The 21,175-nt window shown below is 41.7% G+C and overlaps 1 protein-coding gene and 1 pseudogene across 4 annotated transcripts; one reads left to right on the forward strand and one right to left on the reverse strand.

The window, feature by feature from the left end:
- Nucleotides 1-713: 713 nt before the first annotated feature.
- Nucleotides 714-8,143, reverse strand: LOC116556387 (annotated as a pseudogene).
- Nucleotides 3,801-20,237, forward strand: TMEM218 (transmembrane protein 218). 4 transcript variants are annotated; one of them, XM_032285058.1, is made up of 4 exons: nucleotides 3,801-4,087; nucleotides 13,621-13,840; nucleotides 14,698-14,800; nucleotides 17,954-20,237. In XM_032285058.1, exons 2-4 carry the CDS (start codon nucleotides 13,731-13,733, stop codon nucleotides 18,086-18,088), a joined length of 348 nt encoding a protein of 115 aa, XP_032140949.1. In that variant the 5' UTR covers nucleotides 3,801-4,087; nucleotides 13,621-13,730; the 3' UTR covers nucleotides 18,089-20,237. The 4 variants fall into 4 exon arrangements, with proteins under 4 accessions (XP_032140949.1, XP_032140950.1, XP_032140952.1 ...); XM_032285059.1 differs by having other exon boundaries at nucleotides 3,801-4,055; XM_032285061.1 differs by lacking the exon at nucleotides 3,801-4,087 and adding an exon at nucleotides 4,688-4,712.
- The last annotated feature ends 938 nt before the right edge of the window (nucleotides 20,238-21,175 follow it).

A 21,175-nucleotide genomic window follows, 5' to 3' on the forward strand; every position in this document is an offset into this window, starting at 1 on the left:
GAGACAGGGTTTCACCATATTGGCCAGGCTGGTATTGAACTCCTGACCTCAGGTGATCCACCTGCCTCGGCCTCCCAAAGTGCTGGGATTACAGGCGTCAGCCACCACACCTGGCCAGGGATGACAATTTTTTAAAAAAGAAAGATTAAGGCCGGGTGCGGTGGCTCACGCCTGTAATCCCAGCACTTTGGGAGGCCGAGGTGGGCGGATCACAAGGTTAGGAGATTGAGACCATCCTGGCCAACATGGTGAAACCCCGTCTCTACTAAAAATACAAAAATTAGCTGGACGTGGTGGTGAGCGCCTGTAATCCCAGCTACTCGGGAGGCTGAGGCAGAAGAATTGCTTGAACCCAGGAGGCGGAGGTTGCAGTGAGCTGAGATTGTGCCACTGCACTCCAGTCTGGCGCCTGGTGACGGAGTGAGACTCTGTCTCCAAAAAAACAAAAAAAAAGAAAGATTAGATAATCAAATAATCAGTCTTTTTTAGAGTGAGGAACACAATTTTGATTCTGAGACAGCAAAAGATGAAGCACTATGATGACAGCACTTCTCTCAATCTCATTAAGAGGATATGATATCATTTAATTAGAAAACTATTAATAATACCCCTCTCCTAGTTAAGGGGTGCAGTTGGGGAGTATTTGGGAGGTGGGTCCCCTCTTAAGAGACAGAAAACCTAATAATGTTATACCTACTCAGGAAGATGTAAAAAACTTTGGAGTACCTCCTCATTCACGTCCATTCTTTTATTTATTTTTGACATCCAATGACTTCTGAAGTTTTCATTGGCCTCCGACTCCCCAAAGGGTACCATGCTTCTGCTGGTTCAGCACCTCAGAACTTTGGTGTTGTTGGTCTCAGACACCACTTTGCCGTCCACTATCCTGGACGGTCTTTTGGATGGTTTGCATAGAGTTGCTGCTGTCCAGGGCATCACCACAATTCAAGTCCTCCCCATCTTCCAGCCGACGGTGGTAGGTGGCAATCTCAGCCTCCAGCTTGATCTTGCTGTTCAGCAGGGTCTTAGACACCTGGGCCTGGTGCTGCCCCTCTTCCCGGGTCTGTGCCAGCTCTGAAACCAGGTGCAGCGGGACCCCATTGAGCTGCTCCATCTACATGGCATAGTGGGTCTCCACCTCTCTCAGGCTGTTCTCCAAGACGGCCTTCAGATTTCTCACTGAGTCTAGGTTGATCTCCAAGGACTGAACTATACATCTCAGCTCCATAAGCGTCATCTCAACAACTCCTATTTGGGTGGACTGTGTGATGACCACTGTGGTGTGCTCCTCAGTCTTCTGGGACTAGTACTTGTCCAGCTCCTCTTGGTTCTTCTGAGCTGGCTCATCATACTGGGCCAGGAGGTCTGCCATGATCTCTCTGAGGTCCTGAGATTTGGGGGTATTTACCTCCATGGCAAATGCCCAGAGTTGGCAATCAGAGCTTATAAGCCTTTTACTTCTTCCTGTGTTTCTTCTTCATGAAGAGCAGCTCCTCCTTGAGAGCCTCCATCTCTGTCTCCAGCTGTAGCCGAGTGACATTGGTGTCATCAGTGACCTTGTGGTGCCCATGGATGTTGCTCTCCACAGACTGGCACATGGCCAGATCTGTCTTATACTTGATTCTAAAGTCATCAGCAGCAAGACTCTAAAGTCAATCTGCAGAATGATATAAGCATTGTCCACAGACTTTGCAAAGATATGAGCCCCTCGGGTCCTTGATGGTCTTGAAGTAATGCCCCTTGGCTCTGACCTCGAGTCCCTTCTTCTCCAGGTACTCTCAAATTTTGCTCACCAGCCTCTGATTCTTAGTCACCAGAGTCCCCATCCTGTCCAGGTCAGAAGGCCAGGCAGTCATTCAGGCTTTGCATGGTAACCTTCTCATTGTGGATGTCCCCCATTCCTGCCAGATCCCAGGCCATCCCTGCAACCAGGCCTCCAGACCCCAGCCACTCCAGAAGCTGGTGAAATGGGACACTGAGGTCCAGGATCCCAGGCCCCTGAGGCCTGCATAGCCTTTGGCCACGCTGCTGATGGACAGGGCACTGGTTGGAGCACAGGGAGTGGTAGCTCGTGGAGGTGGTAGAGCAAATGGTGAAGCTCATGCTGCCTAAGGAGAAAAGCGAGAGGACAGGATTCAGGTTCTCAAGCCCTGCCCATTCTTAATTTATAACGTAGCCAATCTGATCATTAGAAGTGTAAGGAAGTTAACTCTTCCAATCTCAAACTTTGAACTTTTGACCACTTTCCTCCTAAATATTAATGTCTCAGAGCCATTTCCGACCAGCTTGTCTACACATTACTTGCCATCATTTGTCTCCACATTATTCTCCAGATACTCAGTGCTCATTCTTGCCTTGGCATCTTTGCTCAAACTACTTTCTCTCCCTGGATTCTGTTCTACCTTTCCTGTCCCTACTCATATGCTAGAGCCCAGCATCTGTTCTAGCTCTATTATAAAGACATACACATTAACTTCAGCCAAAACAAAATATCCCCCAAATAATACAAGGGAAGAAGTGCTCTGGAAACTACAAAATGTTCTGCAAATATGAAGTATTATTGTATTTTGGAGAAATTAATTGTACAATAGGGTTATTGTTATATCTTGCTTGAAAGTGTTTCCTAGTTGTTTCATGTGTGGTTGGCTAACACTACAAAACTGCAGGCCATTATGACAGGAGTCCCATCTCATTTCTTGTATATCCTCAGAGTTCCTAACAGCACGTAGATGCAGTCAACACTCAATTCCAATAAAATGAATTCATCAAAATAAAGGATGTCTTAGCCACAGAGCTCCTCACTGGGCCAAGTAATGTTAAGTTGCTCAACACATAAGAAATCACTGGTTAGTTTATGTGACTGCAAATGAAGCCTTGAAAGTAGAATAAATTTGAGATGGGCAGTTGATGAAATTCAAGCACCTTCTTTTTGGTTCATAAAGCTGTGATTCAGAATTCCTTAAATCAGAGATTCAGTGCTCTAGGAGAGACTAGATTGCTTCATGATATTTCTGAATTTTGTTTCAAGCCAAAGATTCAAACGGTACAGGTCTCCAATTTGGTATTGTTTTGATTATTGTTTGTTTTCCCTTCCTGATTTAGTGGTGGAGCATGCAGCCTCTGGTCCTACTTCCTTTGGTTGTCCTGACTGATGCATCTTTCAGTCTAACAAGCCATAATCTCAGAGCAAAGTCATGGCAAGCTTTAGCAGGCAGTTAGGTAGCAGCAGTCAGCCAACAGCCTGGGCCAGCTCCACTTTCAGTAGCCTGGCGGCAGAGAGTTTTCTTGATGGACCCCGGGCCGCTTCCCCAGACTGTCCCATGGGTAGAATGATCCTTGCCTCAGTCTGCTTCGCAAGGTTAATGGAAGAATTAAATGTCAAATAAAATACGGTGAGATAAAGATGAATGAAGTGTGCCGTTATTACAACTGGTGCTTTGTCCTCAGTTCCCTCCAGGAGGGTTGTTGGGGACACTTAATGACAGAGCCTGAGCTGACTTGTCCCCAACATCTTGCGCCCCACTCGAGCCAGTGGGTTTGGGAGTGAGGCGTTCATGAGACCCCGGCACAGGCATTAATGTCGAGATCGTGCAGCTCTCCGGACTTCAAGATCTGGGCTGCTCGAACCCGCTGCTTCGCTGCCCGGATGCGCAATCTCTATGGTAACAGCGAGGAGACCGGAAAAAGCTTCTCTCTTCCGCCTAACAACCCTCCCTCAGGCTAGACTGACCAATGGCCCAGTGAGTTACGGAGGGATGGTGTGATTGACAGGCGGGGGCGGTGTGCAGCTCTGACCGCCAAGATCTACCGAACTGAAGCTGGTCCAAGGGCCAACAGGCAGCACCAATCGGAGGGCGTAAAGAAGGGTGATAAGCCAACCCACCGCGCTCGGCGTTGCCGGGAGCCGCGCTAGGAGTAAGCTAATGAGGAGGAAGTTGTGTGTTGAAAGAGCGACGCTGATTAGTCAATCTTAAATGACGTTAATGAAAGCCCACTTGTGATTCGCTCTAAGTAAACCAGAGCCCAGTGGGCTGGAACGGGCCGGAATCTGAGGCGTGAGTAGGGCCCCGGGGAGAGTGGGATCCAGGTGAGACGGATCCAGGCGGAGATGAGGAAAGTGGGGTGGCTGCAGAGAAGGGAGAAAGGTGAAGGGTCGGGCTGAGGTGATTGGAAGAAGGCGTGGGCAGACGGCGATGCACGGACCGTCGCAGACCACCCTTACCGCCGATCTGGACCCAAGACTCGGCTAATAAATACTTAATTGGGGGCAGAAAAAGAAGGACTGTTTTATGTTTCATGCTCTTAAGAAAACGAAATGTCAGTGCTTGATTCAGATCTCTTATGACCGAGACCTTAATCCCTCTCCAGCTACTGGGAGGTGGCCAGGTGAACATTCTGAAGACGAGACGTGGGGGGCATTGTTTTCCTGTCTCCTGTTTGAATCAGCAAAAGGGTGGTGGAGAAGCTTAGAGTTCAAGTGGGGTGCTCCCAGCCTGCAGTGCTGTGAGATGCAGACAGCGGATAGACCGAGGCTCTGCAGTGCTTCCAACCCACAACACCGTCCAGGAGAGGGATGCAAGGACGAGACCTGGGTTTACTGATCCGCCTTTTCTATCAACGTGTTAAGAGCAGATGCTACATCGGTGGCATTTTGGGAGCTTGACAACTTGATTTTTTTTTTCTCCAGGCTTGTATTTTACCTAATTACAAAGGTAAAGGTGTTATTCTAATACTTTAAAATTCAAAAGATAGTGAAGTGTTTAAAGTAGAAACAAAATTGTACAAGTTCCAAGTTATTTTTGAAGGTTTGGGAAACAGCTATAAAGCAAAGTGAAAAGGACTCTTCCAGAAGAGCACTTCACTCCTGTAACCCACTGTTTAGTGTTGCTTTGAAGGGCTTGAGTCAGTGTAAAATCGGGGGCTGGGTGAGCTGTCTCCCACCAGTAGCAGCACTTAGGCCACATTACCCTCTGAGGAATCAGCATTTGTCTTAGATAGTAAGTCATCTTTTAAGTCATCTTATAATGGCCGTTAGTATTCTCACTAATGATGATCAGCCTGGTGGTGAGTACTGTATTTTTAATCCATTAGGTTACCTGTGCAGAGGTCAATCAATTTATTCCTGTTTTCTCTGACAGCTGAATGAAAGGGTATGTAGAAACAACCGTTAAATGAACACACACGACTAAAAAATTTTGAATAGACTCTTTCCAGAGAAAAACATCACAGCACTGAGCACAAAGGGAAAAAAAATTGACCCTGTAGTTGCTCTCGTTGTCAGCTGCTGAACTGTTCAAATTTAAATTATTTTTTCCAACTCCAATCTACCTGTTTTAAATGTCACAGATATTAGGTAAATGGACTTACCCTTGAAATCACATTGGCTAAGCCATCACTTCTCAAAGAACGTTTAAAGATGGCATCACCAGTAATAAAAACACTTTTATTTTTATATTTTATTGTATTGTACTCAATAACAATAATTTAGCTATTCCAACATGGAAATTATCAGATATTATTCTCACATTGAAATAAGATAAAAATTACTAGATGTCCTCTCTTCCCCTAGAGCAGCCCTCTGTACTATACCCAGCCCTTCTTTTCTATGCTTAGTAAGAAAATATATAGTTTGCCTGTAAAATTATCAACTCCACTCTTAGAAGACCTTGGGAATGTTTATCTTATTTCTTTAAAGCCATACCATACATAAATCCAATGTCTCATTAACTCTTAGGCTACTATGGGGGATTGAAGGGCAACATTTCTAATGGTTCCAGCCAGCTTCAGCTACCATTTGCCCTCTATTCTGTTAGAGTTGCTCCAAGTCTTCTAGGTTATTTGTGTAATATCCAGGCTAGCATAAATTACATTTAAATAGTTGTTTTCTTAAGGGCAGTACCATCAACTTGGTCAACTAAACTAGAAACTTGAGTCATTTCTAATACCTCCCTTGACACAGCTAAGACTAGAGTTCAGACCCTCAACATCTCTTATCTGGAGAACTGCAATAGTTTCCTAACTGGTTACCCATTCATATGCATTCTGCTACTCATTACCTTTCTTTTTCTTTTCTTTCTTTTTTTTTTTTTCTCTGAGACAGAGTCTCACTCTATCGCCCAGGCTGGAGTGCAGTGGCACGATCAAGGCTCACCGTAACCTCTGCCACCTGGGTTCAAGCAATTCTCCTGCCTCAGCCTCCCAAGTAGCTGGGATTACAGGCACCTGCCACTGTTCCTGGCTAATTTTTGTATTTTTAGTAGAGACAGTGTTTCACCATCTTGGTCAGGCTGGTCTTGAACATCTGACCTTGTGATCCACCTGCCTTGGCCTTCCAAAGTGCTGGGATTACAGGCGTGAGCCACCGCACCCTGCCCTTTTTTAAAAATTAAAAAGTATACCCCAAATTTTAAAAACAGAAAATGGTACATCAGGTAGTATGATATCTATGTCCACCAATCGGATTAATATTAACATTTGGCACACCAGCTCAAGTTTTTTTATTTTAAAGGAATAAAACATCACAGATTTAGTTCAGATCCCTTTTATTTCCACTCGCAGCCCCATTCCCTTTCCTTCCTCCTTCTCCAGAGGCAAATAGTCTCCTGAAATTGTCATACATCATTTATGCCCATGTTTTTATACTTCTGATGTATATGTGTACATCAGAAACAATATATATTACTGTTTAGATTGTATTTTAAAAATATAAATAGTGTCATACTATGGATTCCATTTTGCAACTTGTTTTTGTCATTCAACATTGTTTTTGAGATATATTTACAACAATACATATAGATTAATTTCATTCATTTTAAGTGTTCATTATGAATATATAATATTGTATCTGTTTCCTGATTCATGAATATTTAGGTTTTTTTCCTGATCTTTTGCTATTGTAAACAAAGCTGCAATAAACACCTTGTACATGTCTCTTTATGCAAGAGTTTTTCTAGAACAGTGGTTCTCCAAGGAGATATTGCTGCCTGTTTAGGGGTATTTGGAATTTGTGAAGGTATATTTTGTTACTCTTGTGATTGGAGGCACTACTAGGGTTTACAGATCAGGACTGGGGATGCTAGATGTTCTGAAATGCATGGGACAGTCGTCACAATGAAGAAGTGTCCTGTATCCTGTGCAACTTTTGAGTATCCCACAGGATACTCATTTATAATTATCTGAGTCTAGAGCCTAACTCCGGTTTTTGTATAAACATGATGTATTTTTTTGGCATAGTTTAATATAGTAAAATTTCCAGGAATGCAACTCTAATGTAAATCAGGGGAAAATTATACTTATTTGTGGTTTGGAACTTTAACAAGAGTTGTTCATCACTCTAGCAAATCATGTAACTGAAGGCAGCACAGCTCGTGGTATTTGAGTTGCCAGAACAACACACCTGCATAGTCTGCATTTGAAGCTTTTGCGTTCGTGGTGATTCTAAGTTTAGGTGCAAGCATCTGACTACTGTACTTCATTATGTATTCTAGTGTAGTCAGCCTGAACATTTGTATATTTAAACATATGCTATTTCATTATGAATTGCTTTCCATTTAAAATCGACTTCTGTATATTATATAGAGACCGAGTTTTATTATTTTCCTGTTGCAGAATCATTTGTCCCAACACCATCTATGAAATTCTTTACCCACTGAATCATAAAGCCAACTCTGTCCTGTAAAAAGTTCTCACAAATTCATGTATCTCTTTCTGGGTTCTCGATTTTATGCCACTGGGCCATGTGTCTTTGTGCCACTATCACACTGTTTTAATTACTTTGGTTTTTTAATATGTCTTGCGGCAGTTGGTAACAAGAAAGGCAAGTTGCCATCCTAGTTCTCAAAATTGTTTTGGCTATTCTTGGGTTTTTGCTCTTCCATATGAATTTAGGATCCGTTTTCAAGTTCCACAAAAAATTGTTTTTAGACTTTGGTTAGAATTGCATTGAATTTATAGGTTAAGGAAAATTAAAATTTTGTAGTTGAACCATCGCATCCAGGAACACACGTTATTTCTCTCTTCAGGTCTGCTTTATTTCTCTATTCAGGTCTCTTTCTCTCTCTCTCTCTTGTTTTTTTTGTCTTTGAATAAAGTTTTATGATTTTAGCTACACAAATCTTACTCACCTTTTGTTATGCTTCTTCATGCTAACACAGATATACATAGCCACATCTTTTATGAAAGTTTTGAATATATTCGGAAGTATAGAAAATAGAATAGCAAACATCTACACACTCATCACCCAGCTTCAACAACTAGCTCATGACCACTCTTGTTTCCTGTCACCCCCTTCACCTTCTCTCCCCCAGATAATATAAAGCTTCTAAGAAACCCTTTTCTGTTATCTGTAATGTGTTATTTGTGTGTATGTATATGTCTTTATGATAAAGAGTCTTTTAACAATATAATACCATCTTAAAAAATTTTTTTTTGCTGAAAATACAAACAGTAATTTCCTAATATTATATATTCTTCAGATTTCCCCAATTATTTCATGAAAGGTTTTTACAATGTTTTGTTTGAATCAGGACCAAAAATGGGTCCATTTACTACACTTGGCTGATACATCTCTTAATATTATTTCTGTAAACTTTTTAGTGAAGCGTAAAGCACATACAGAAAAAGTATATAAATCCTAAGTGCATGGTTAGATACAACATCACTGTATGAACAAAGCCAGGTGACCAAAACCCAGATCAAGAAACAGAATTTTATCAGCATCTCCCTGAACCCCCTACAGTTGCTGTGTTTCACAAGCCAACCATACTTCTGACCTCTAGCCCTTAAAATTAGTTTGACCTGTTTTTGAACATTATTTAAATGGAATCATATAATATGAACTCTTTGCCTCTAGTTTTTGCACTCAATATTTGTGAAATTCATCCACATTGTTGAGTCTAGTTGAGTGTGTTCTTTCTCATTGCTTTATATTATTCTCATTGCTTTATACTACCTAATGCTTTTTACACTGTATGAATGAATAGATTGTAAATACTATATCCACTCTATTGGTAGATATTTGGATTGTTTGAGGTTTTAGCTATTTCAAGTAGGGCTGTGATGTCTTTTGGTGAACTTATGTGTGCATTTCTGTTGTGAATACAACTAAGAATAGAAGAGCTGGATGTAGGGTGCATTTATAGTCAGCTTTATTAGACACTACCAATAGCCTGCAAAGTAGTGGTTAACAAACTATGGCCCTCGCCAGCAGTGTATGAGGATTCCAGTTACTCCACATCTTTGTTAACACTTGGTGTTGTCTGTCATTTTCATGTTAGCCATTCTGGTGGGTATATGAAGGTACTGAATTTTGGTTTTCATTTGCAATTTCCTAATGACTAATTAAAGTTGAGCACCTTTTTACACATTTATTCTCATTCAGATATCCTCTTTCTCAAGTGTTTATTCTTATTTTTTATCTGCTTGATCTAACAGTTTCTGAGATATATATTTAAAAAATCTCCCACTAAATTAATGGTTTTATCCATTTATTATAGTACTCCTGTCTGTTTTGGCTTTATGTATTTGGAAGTTTTGTTGTTGGGTTCACATTTGTTTCAAGTTGTATCTTTTTACTGAATTGTTCCTTTTTGTGAGTTTTCTTATTAATATTTTTCAGAGCTTTACATCTATTTTGCTTAGGATCCATTTTCAAGTTCCACAAAAAACTGTTTTTAGACTGGTTAGAATTGCATTGAATATATAGGTTAAGGAAAGCAAATCCACAAAAATATTAGTATATTGCTTCAGTAGCTTATATTTTATTTTGTTTCACTTATTTTTTTTCCAACCATGGCTAAAATAAATAAATAAATACAATTTTCTGTAACCATTTTTAAGGGTCCAGTTCAGCAGTGTTAAGTATATTCACAGTGATGTGAAACATCTCCAGAATATTTTCATCTTGCAAAACTGAAATTCTATACTCATTGACCATCTCCTTATTCCCTCCTTCCCTGGTTTTTGTCTTGTTAATATTTGCCTTGCATGCCTTTCTCAATCTCTTTATTTTCAGCCTCTCATTATGCTTTCTGCAGAGGTTTTGTACAGAGCTATTTTAAAAAAGAAAAATCTAAGAGAATTTCTTTTAGTAGTCAAATATAATGTTTCCATGTACTATGATTACTGTTGTATTTGGATTTATTTTTACAATCTTATTTTGTATTTTCCATTTTCCTTACATATTCTTTGTTCTGCCACCTACCACATTATCCCTTACCCTTGCCCCACTTTCTGTTTTCTTTATTTTGTTTTTACTTTACTAGTATGGAAGTTATTTGTTCTATTTCTGTTGCTTGCTGTTTACTTATTTTTTTTTAACATGAGTGCTTACCTTAAAAAACATATACTTACTCCAAAACAAAATAACTGTAGAATGCTTTAACTTTGAACTACGTTTTTCCATCTACCATATAACTGTTGAGTAATATTTTAGTTATTTCTTATTTTTAACCCCTCAAAAATTGTCATTATTACAGAAATCTTTACCGTCAATACTTCTTAGTATTTTTCTCACCATTCTTCCTCCATCTCATACCTCCTCTCGTGGTTCATTTTCCTTCTTGCTGAAGTATGTCTCTGAGTAGCTCTTTCACTGAGGATCCATGAGAAGTGAACTCTGTTTCACCCTCGGTATGTCTGAAAACATCTTTATTTTACACTTACTCTTGAGGGAGTCTCACATGCCAGCCTGTGGTTTTCATTTTTGTCTCTGCTGGGATCCAATGGGTTCTCACTTTTAGTCTAGTTTTCATGAGAATCTTTCTATTTAGGATTTTTGTACCACATTGGTAGTATTGAATCTCACACAAGCATATGACATGGGGGTGGGGAGGATTCAGATTTCTCTTGGGCTGTTGTGTTTTGACTTGTGGCCTGAAGCATCCAGCCAGCATTCTTCCAACTAAGTCAGTAGCAAATTTTTTAGACCCTATTTCAAAAACTGGTCAGCACTATGAGGGCCCAGCTTTCTGCATTGTTCTCATTTCTAGTTCTTTGCTGTCGTGGGCTTGAGACCTTATCTGCCCTGAAGAGAATCACCCCAAAGGTCTGTATCAGACACCAGCACCCCCATAGACTTTTAGGCTCAGCTCAGGCCTTCAGTTACATTTTTAATAGCACTTAACAATTTTCCTTTATTGCTTTCGAGCTCTGCTGTGTACTAAATTCTTCTTGTTCTACTTTACTGAACATTTCTGTGTTTGCTATTGTATGAGGCACTTCCTTTGTTAACTTCCATCCAGCATATTGACCAAAGATTACAGTCATCTTTGTAAAACTCCATGTGATCCTTTCACTCCCTCACCTGATTTTTGTGCATTTGTTAGCACTGTGTCATTTATTCATCCCATAGATTCTGTGCTAAGAACTGGGGTTACCACAGTGAGAGATATCAGGTCTCTGCCTTCATGAAGTTTACTACTCTAGATGGAGAGACAGAAAATAAACTTGTAAACAAGTAAATAAAAATGTAACTACAGTTTTGTGATGCTCTGAAGGAAATAGAGTGATAGAGAGTCAGTGTTTGAGGGGTTACTTTAGAGAAGACACTCAGGGAAGACCTCACTGAGGAGTGACATTTAAGCAGAAATCAGAAGGCTGAGGAAAGCCACTCCTTCAAATAGTAGCAGGCGTGGTTGGGGTAGAGGGTTAGTTCCAGGCAGTGGAAACAGCAAGTATGAAGACTCAGAGATGGGGAAACCCTGGGCATGTTAGATTGACCAAGATGACACCCATGTGGCTCTAATGAGGGGAGACTGTTTCCCAGAGAAGTTAGGCATGCTGGTGAGCCCCAGGTCCCATCTCCCCTCACTCTGTCATCTTTTCATGCTGAGTCTTTCCTAAATGTGCGTGTACAGAGTACTTCCTTCATAAAGCTCTTCTCACTATTGGAGTTCTCACTGCACCACACTTTTACCATTAGACAGAATGTAATGTGGCCAGTTGTTTTCAGGACAATGTTCTCCAGTAGACCATGAGCTTCTGTCAGAAGATATCTTATTCACCTTTGGTGTCCCCAGCTTATAGCACAGTGCTGTATATGGCAGGCACATCATAAATGTTGATTCAATAAATGTATTTTTTTAAGCAGTTCCTGCTTACACTCTCCTTTCCAATAACTTTATAGCTTCTCATAGCTAATATTTTCATGGTATTTAAACCATGAGGGTAAAGAAAATCAGCAACCTAGAGGAATGTGTTTGCTTAAGACTTGTCTCCAATGCTGAAAAGGAAAACCAGGGAGGTAGTGTAATGTGCTGTTATTCTGCTCTGAGTTGAATGGTGGTCCCAAAAAATATATGTTCACATCCTCACCCCTAGAATCTGTGACTGTGACCTTGTTTGACAGAAGGGTCTTTGCAGATTTATTTAAGCATCTCAAGTTAATACTAGATTATTTGTACAGACCCTAAATCCAATGACAAGTACTCTTATAAGAGACAGAAAAGGCAAAGACAGACACAGGGGAATGCCATGGGAAGATGGAGGCAGAGACTGGAGTTGTGAGTTAAAAGCCAATGAGCAGTGCCTGGAACCACCAGAAGCTGGAAGAGGCAGGGAAGGATTCTCCTCTACAGCAGCTGTCCCCAACATTTTTGGCACCAGGGACTGGTTTCATGGAAGCAGTTTCACACAGGGAAATGCAGGGGGATGGTTTTGGGATGAAACTGTTCACCTCAGATCTTCAGGCATTAGATTCTCATAAGGAGCATGCAACCTAGATCCTTTGCATGTGCAGTTCACAATAGGTTTCATGCTCCTATGAGAATCTAATGCCACCACTGATATGACAGGAGGCGGAGCTCAGGTGGTAATGCTGGCTTGCCTGCTGCTCACCTCCTGCTGTGAGACCCAGTTCCTAACAGGTCATGGACCATGCCGGTCCATGGCTCAGGGGTTGGGAACCCTTGCCCTAGAGCCTTTGGAGGGAGTACAACCCTCCTGACACCTTTATTTTGGATTTCTGGCTTCTAGAACTGTGAGAGAACATGTTTTGAGCTGCTAATTAGGAAACTAATACATACCCCATGCTTATTTCTCACTTACCCATTCTGTAACATGGATATAGTAATACCTCTCTCAGAAGCTTAGCACCAGGACTAAATGAGGTATGTTTGTATGGTACTTAGCACATAGTAGATGTTCAAAAATAGTGATGGCTGTTCCTCTTCTCTAAGGACTAAGGGTTTTCTTCTTGAATAAGAACTCAACAAGAGAGTGGGGATTATCTGCGATTGATTGCTTGGTGAGTCAAAGCTCACACCATGGATTTAACTTGAGAGCTTCAATTTCTGCTTTGGCCCTGAAGCTCCCATTCCTTGGTGTCTTCTAGCAGTTCTTAAGGTTTTATATCAAGAGAGGGTTCAGCTTTCTCCCATGAGCCGGGGGAAGAAGTCAAAGTAGAGCTCACATACCAAATTTGAAGGGAAACACTCAGAAAAAACTTCCAAGTGCACAGCAGAAATCACCCTTTTGGTCCCCGCCAAAGAGAAAGGCTTTGGGTTCTAAATTTCTAGTTCCATTAAGGGACTCTGGGACTAGACATTTTTGAAAATTAACGACCTGTACTGAGTAATCCTCCTAACACACTGATCGTCAAAAAATTCCCTGTTATGAGTTTAGGCTTTCTCTGAATGCCTTCATGGGAGTGTGCGGCAGGAAGACTACACTGGAGTGCTGAGGACACTTGATCGTGCGGCGTGCAGGGGGAGCCGCCGCTGCCTCTCCGCAGGATGACTGGCACTGTGCTTGGAGTCGGTGCGGGCGTCTTCATCTTAGCCCTGCTCTGGGTGTCAGTGCTGCTGCTGTGTGTGCTGCTGTCCAGAGCCTCCGGGGCAGCTAGGTAAGGCATTCCTTCCAGCTGAGAGTCCTAGGTAAAGCAATTAGAGGCAAAATTGCTGATGCTCATTAAACATTTAGAATTTAAGAGATCAGTTTATAATTACTGGCAGTTTGAATGAGTTGCATTTTAACCTCTTTTTATAAGCACAAATTGTGTTATTTATGCTCTGAAGCAGAGATGGGAGGAGAAGGAAGTAGTGTTCTTGAGTTCTAACTGTGGAGGAGATGGGGGACACAAGAGATGACAAGAAATTTTGCTTTCACTGCTTATTGAATTTCTGGAGGTTGTACACATGTGTTTCGGAATTGTTCAGATTTATGGCAGATGCTTCGTCTAGTCCCCAAGGCTCTAGCCCTGGACCCAGGAAAACTAAAGCAGCATTTGATGAGTTGGGCCTGCTTCCTTTATCAGGTGTTGCCTTCAGAACAGGGTTAGGCCATGAACCGACTCTGAAAACACTGTAGAGTTGCCTCTGGCAAGGTAGTGTTAGCATGAAGCAGAGAGTTGTAGAATTTTCTGTTGTAGAAGTATTCTGTTCTAAAAACAACAGAAGTGGAAAGGGAGAGGGGATGCTTTGGTTTTTCTTGATTATGCCTTTGGGCAGAAGTAAAAATAAAAACTACAAATTCTCATTCTTATGAAATGGGAATTACCAAGAATAAGCATGAATGCACCCAGATGGTACCTGTCTAAGAAGAAGGACTTTGGGATGAAGAGGTTGTGGGCAGCAGATCTCTGAGCATTGTTAAGGGACTGAAACATAGAATATTGGCCCCAAGAAAGAGACTGTCCAGACCTAACTGATCAGAGAAGAAACTGTAAACAGTGCTTTTAATAATTTGTCTTTTTGACCCCAGGTTCTCTGTCATTTTTTTATTCTTTGGTGCTGTGATCATCACATCAGTTCTGTTGCTTTTCCCGCGAGCTGATGAGTTCCCAGCCCCAGAGGTGGAAGTTAAGGTAAAGCTGTTGGTTTTGTTTTGCTTCCTGAGCTGTAACTCTTATTTCTCTTGGTCTGCACGTCCGCTCCGCCCTCGATGCTCCCTGACATCGGGTTGCCTGAGATGTCAGAATGGTAAAGTTCAACCAATGATGGGGAAAGTTCAGAGGGAGTTTTAAGTTACTCTGCCCCTTCACTGAGGAAAAGAATCTAACTCTGAATTCCTCTGCAACCCCACCAGGCGGTTATTTGCCTGATTTGGTCTCAACTCCAGTTTGCATCAAGTTGAAAACAGCCTGTTGGAAAGCCCCCTCATACCATGGGGATGGAGAAAGAGAAAATGAAGTAGGGATAGTCACAGGCCTGCGCTTGAGATGGAAGTGTTCCCATTTCTGGCAGCCTGGGCTCCTCACCTCAGATCCTGGGCTGAAATTGATGCAGTGCCCTGAGGGTGCTGAGGGACATGTGCTAGAATTTTCCTAACAGTTTTCTGGGAGTTCTTTGGTCCTCATGCCTGGGACCATACCTGCCAGCACCCAGAATTTAAAAATTCTTTAAATGAATTTTTATTATCTCTCTCCTAGTCCTTCTCTGGAGTTGTGGTTCATTCCTGATTTGGGGCTCCAGCTTTACCATGCATGGCTGGTCTCAGACCCATGGGATCTTGGCAATGGCATTGACCTCTTCTGTCCCATTACTCCTCACAGCTTTCCTCTCAACCTTCATTTCAATGTTTTAAGTAATGATCACGAAAATAGCTAACATTCTTTAAGGGATTTCTATGTGCCAGGTCCTGTGCCAAACACCTTGTTTGCACTGTCTCATTTAGACCTCAGGACAGCCCTAAGTAGTACGACGTAGGTGCCATTATTATCCGCATTTTATAATAAGAATACTGAATCTGTAAGAGGTTAAGGTAACTTGGCCAAGGTCACATAGCAAAAGGCAGAGCAAGAATTCAAGCTGAGGTCCGTCTTCAAAACCATCATTGTTCAGAACCTAATAGAATATCCGGGGCCGTCCCAGAGAGCTCGTGGGTTAGCATTTTGACACTAGCCAACAACAGTACACAAGGTTATACATGTAACTTTTGAACTAAAATCGACACTCTAGGATTAACCATGGAAAGAGGAAGGGAATTCGTTCTGAAAATTCCAAGGGAAATAGTACTTACCAAACAGACTTAAGAAACTGTTTCCAAGGACGCCAGTTTGTTGTCAGCATTTGGAAAACACTCTGGAGGTGTGAGTACCACATGTGTGAGCCAGGGGTAAATTCCCGCCTCATTTTCCTTGTCTTTTAAGGGGGAGAGTGATGTCGGCTGCCACATTTCTGGATGCTGCAGATGTAAACACTGGGAGAAGGGCAGAGAGCAAACACATTTTTAAAACCAATCCCTCGATCCTCTGCCATACGAGTTTCAGACCCAGGAGAGAAGAATGGGGTTTGAGCAAAATACGTTTGTCAGCATGGCCAGCGGAATTGGAGTTCTCATTTTCAGGTTTTGAGAGCTGGCCTCTGCAGCAGCCTGGCTCAGTGCTGTATCAATAATACATGGCCTGGGCCTTCTGCACCCAAGGCCTGCTAATTGGCTAATTAAAAAGTGAAACGTGTCGTACGAGCAAACATGTGGCCCGCAAGAGACTTGTTCAGTACTGGAGCCAAGGTCAAAGTTATGTTAAAGCTGTTTTATCAAACTGACCTTTGTTGTAAGTTGACTGTTGGGGTGATCTCTGGAGCAGCTGAGGTGTCTTTGGATCTCAGTGATCCTACCAGGGCTCAGGTCTAATAGGTGCTTTGCATATGGCTGCTGTATTAGTTTTCTATTGCTGCTGTAACAAATTACTGCGAACTTATGGCTCACAACACAGATTTATAGCTTATAATTCTGTAGGTTAGAGTCCAAAATCAGTCTCATTGGGCCAAAAGCAAGGGGTTGGCAGAGCTGCATTCTTTCTGGAGGTTCTAGGGGAGAATCCATTTCCTTATCCTTTCTAGCTTCTAGAGGCTGCTCATATTCCTTGGCTCACGGCCCCCTTTCTCCATCTTCAGAGCCAGCGACGTCACACCTCACTGACCACTTTAGTTCTCATCTCTCTTACTCTGACCTTCTCTTCCACTTCCCTATTCAGCTCAGAAGGATACTTGTGATTACACTGGGTCCACCTGGATTGGATAATCTAGGCTAATCCTATTTTAAGGACAGCTGATTGGCAATCTTAATTCTCCTTTAACATATAATCTAACATATTCACAATTTCTGGAGATTAGGATGTGGCTATCTTTGGGCCATTATTCTGCCTGCCACAACTGCCTTTCAGGTGTTTTGGATTCTCTCCTAGGTACTGGGATTTCAAAGCTTCTGTGAAGTCAGTCAGCCACCTGGTTTGTGTTATTGCTCTAATAGGTCTATAGATTAAATTGCTTTTTCCTGCCCAAATTTAAGCACCAACATTTGGATCTAGGGAGAGTGGAGCTCTGGCAGGGGACAGTGGACAACCTATAACACCAGTTATAGGTTTTTGTCAGCAAAGACCAACATCTTTGGGGCCTCAAGTGTAAGGCCAAGCAGCCCACTGATTTGGGGCAAGTTACCTATCCTCTTAGTGTTTTAGTATCTCAGGTAAATGGCCATTTGCCCTGCCCCTTGGCATGGGACTCTTCTGCTGATAGCTTTAAAGAGTTACCTTTAATTTTGAAAATGAACTCTCCTGAAATGACAATGGATTGATGATTTTAGGGGTTGGGTCCTAGACATGGGGGGTTATCATACGATTATATTTTTATGTATGTTTAAAATTCTCTGTAATAAAATGTGTTTTAACAACAACAAAAATGAGCCTTTCTAGGACCAAGCAAAAGCTTCTCATTAACTCTTTCAGATAGTGGATTTCAGAATATAATTCATCCAGGGACTTCAAAGTGTTTACCAACCTCCTAAATTGAGCCGTTTGTTCCCTGTACCGCATTAATCCCTTCTTGACCTGTGTCTCCTGCTCAGGGAGCTGAGGAAAAGATTCTTTTTTATCCATGTGAAGAGGAGACTCAGGGCAGGATGTTTTTGGGAGTTATAAACATGAACAAACTCTTGGCCCATTCACCACAGAGTTCAGATTAACCCAGCCAGAGTGCCTAAGTGGTAGTAATTTCATTCTGATGTTTTCTTTCTCCAGATTGTGGATGACTTTTTCATTGGCCGCTATGTCCTGCTGGCTTTCCTTAGCGCCATCTTCCTTGGAGGCCTCTTCTTGGTTTTAATCCATCATATTCTGGAGCCCATCTATGCCAAACCACTGCGCTCCTACTGAACACTCTTCAGGAAAATGAAAACCTGTTCTCTTCTTCATTGTGATGACACTGATGAGCAGAAAGTCACTATTCAGAGCCTTTGTTTTGACAGCCCTCACGCCTTAAGATTAGAGGAGTATCCGTCCATCACTAAGACAAATCTCTTGAGTCCTGGCTTCCAGAAACAGAATTGCCAAATTGTCTCGGTGGGGCTAGATTCTCACCAGCTTACGAAGGATATTGCTATCATTTTAGTACCTGTACCTTAGGATTTCCGACTGTTTTGAAAGGGAAATAGTAATGATGATCTGCTTAGAGTGGATTTCTAGCCAAGTCCTTAGTAAGTGGATTTTGGGGAAAAGACCACATTGGCTTCTGGTTCTTTTTGATAATATATAAAATTCTTCATTATGAGGTTGCAGTCATTTGCAAAGGAGAGGCACTCAAATTCAAAAGGTTATTTTAATGCGATAATTTGGAAGACTTGCTCAAATGTTGGTCATTGACCACTCTGTGCATATATTTCTGCAGAGCTCTATAAAGGCAATGAGTATCACTTCCCTCTGCTCTAATAAAGAATAAACAATAGCTGAAAGGCTGACTTTCACTTTGAACTTTTGGCCACAGCTTTTTGAATCAAGTATCTTTAGGTTTCCTTGGGATTAGAGGAAAGGTATGGAAATATCTTTTTCTTTTGTTTGTTTTTTTGTCTTGCTGTGTATCTGCAGGGTTTTTTTCTTTCATGATGTGGTGGGCTCTGTGTGCCTTATTTAATTACCATGAGTTCATTTTTGGGGGTCTTCTCTTTTCATCTTTATAGCCCTTTCTCCAAAGCTAGTGAGGAAGGTATATTCTCAACATTAGATGTAACTCTATACCTGTCTGATCTCCCAGACCATGTGAAATTTGCATTAAATGGAGGGGCTCTGGTTAGGTTCCACTGGAAATCTGATCCTGACTCTCTAGAGCCATTTGAAAAAGAGTCTTCTGTCTTAAAATTAAGAACCAAGAAAACAAGCTGGAAAGAGAACACTGATGGAGTACATGCTCTAAGCTAGTAGCACACTAATTTCTTTGGCGTTTAGTTTATTTAATTTTTACAACAGTCTCATATTTATCATCCCCACTTTAAAGTAGAAAAAAACTGAAGCTTCAAGAGATTGACTTGCCCAAGCTTCACCTAACAGCCAGTTCGCAAACCCAGGTGTGGCAGCCCCCAGGGCTTGCCTCGGAAAGAAAATACACTAGGCTTAGTGGAACTCTGATTGACAGCCTGAGGTAAGTGAAGGCCCCTGCTCCTTCACTTTCTCTCCTCGATCCTGTTTTCCCGGTAGAGAAGGTACCCAGTCCTGCCACCCCAGAGGCAACTAAGCTCTAAATTCCAAGAGGAGAGAACAGGTAATCATTGACAGTCATGGGCTGGTGAGGGCCAGGTATAGTTAGCCCTACATTGAACAGTCTCCTTTATCTTATTTTGGAAAAACTTCGCCGATAAGGCTTTATACAGAAAGCTTCAAAGGAAATAGTTTCCTAATCTGGCCTAGGGCACACAGGGAAGAAAAGAAGAAACATCTTCTAAACAGATTGAGGGAAAGAAAAAAGAATGCATGCATCTTAAGGGAAGTGAGACAAGTTGGGGCCCTCATGGTATTGTGCTTCTCCGTGAGTCTCTATCCAGCCCAAGTGGAAGCTTGGCTCCTAACAAACCCAGGGTGCCAGTTGTTACCCTATTCTGAGAGCCTTGCTGAGACAGTAACTCTGGGAAAACTATTATGGGTTCCTGACCATGAATCCATCTTTTTTATTCCCCGCAAAGATTACTCAACTATTCGATCAATGCGTAATAACTGTGAGATTTTGGGTGACTATTTAGATGGGGGAAAGTGTATTAAGGTTGGAAACTAAATTATATCCTTAATACTACTGTTTTCTAATGTTTTTTTTTGTTTTTTGGCATGATGTAAATGACAGGCTTATATGTTAAGGACTGGCTTTAGGCAAAAAAATATACTTTGTGCAAAGTTTATTTCAGCTTGACCTACTGTCTACAGACCCAGAGTCTATAATTACCAGCTGTGGTGAAATGAATGATAGATTTCTTTCTACCTTCATACTCAAAGCAGTTATGTTAAAAAAAAAAAAAAACAAAAAAAACCCTGAGGGGTTGGGATAAGACATAGAAGGCTGAGAGGGCTCAAAATGAATTTCACTGAGAGTTTGGCGTGAGACAACCCTATAGTCAATTTCTGGTATGGCACCCTGTATGCTCGTGGCCTTCTTGGAGACAGGGCTCAGAGGTCATTCCTTAAATACAGACAGAAGTCATCTCAGTGTTCCAGAACGATTCTTTGATCAGTGGCCTTAAAGCATGTTCCTGCCTATACTGTTCCCTATCCAGAGGGGATCCTGTGGCAGACTGGGGATCCCCACTGTTTAGAAGGTGAAGAGGGAGAGTAAATCTGGGTTTCTATATAAGAAAATAGGTCATTTCATAGCTTCTTAAAATTGTATCCTGATAAAAGCTGAATTAGCAGGATACCACCCTATCCCACAATGGATATCACAATAGGTAATTTTTTCATAAGTTCCTTAAATTTTTCACTTATAAAAATGGAAGTAAAGCTAACATTCTTTGTGTACAATGTAAATTTAATGTAAAACTGCATCAGAATTACCATACCAATGTCCAGGCACTAGGGAGTGCATAGCCATTCCTTCACGCATCCTGCCATTCATTCAGCATTTATCATGTGCCTGGAGGGTGGAAAGCACTAGTCCTGGCGGAGTAAGCCCATCAGAGAACTAGGCTGTGAGGTGTCTACACTGTCTTCCTCGCTCCGTCCCAGAAGGAGGGCATCCAATTTATTTTTAAATGTTTTTATTCTAACATAAAGCAATCCATTTCTTGTTCTGTTATTTAACAGAAACTTTTGTATCAACTCCATTTCATGGTCGTTGCAGTTGAGGTGTTTCTGGTTTATTTTTTGCTCAATGTGTAGAGAAACCTGCTGCGATTATTTTACAGATGAGAAACAGGCAGAGAGGACAAGGGATTTAAAAAGTTTCACAGTTAATTAGAAGTGGGGCTCAAACTTGACATCAGGATT

This window comes from Sapajus apella, unplaced genomic scaffold (assembly GCF_009761245.1).
Source record: "Sapajus apella isolate SASKATOON/1434 unplaced genomic scaffold, GSC_monkey_1.0 scaffold16, whole genome shotgun sequence".
Taxonomy (NCBI): Eukaryota; Metazoa; Chordata; class Mammalia; order Primates; family Cebidae; genus Sapajus; species Sapajus apella.

Bases quoted from the DNA above. Each gene is read 5' to 3' on its own strand.
- TMEM218 (XM_032285058.1), top strand. From the start codon at position 13,731: ATGACTGGCACTGTGCTTGGAGTCGGTGCGGGCGTCTTCATCTTAGCC. The intron at 13,841-14,697 runs GTAAGGCATTCC...TTTTGACCCCAG, and splicing joins AGAGCCTCCGGGGCAGCTAG to GTTCTCTGTCATTTTTTTAT. The intron at 14,801-17,953 runs GTAAAGCTGTTG...TTCTTTCTCCAG, and splicing joins CCCCAGAGGTGGAAGTTAAG to ATTGTGGATGACTTTTTCAT.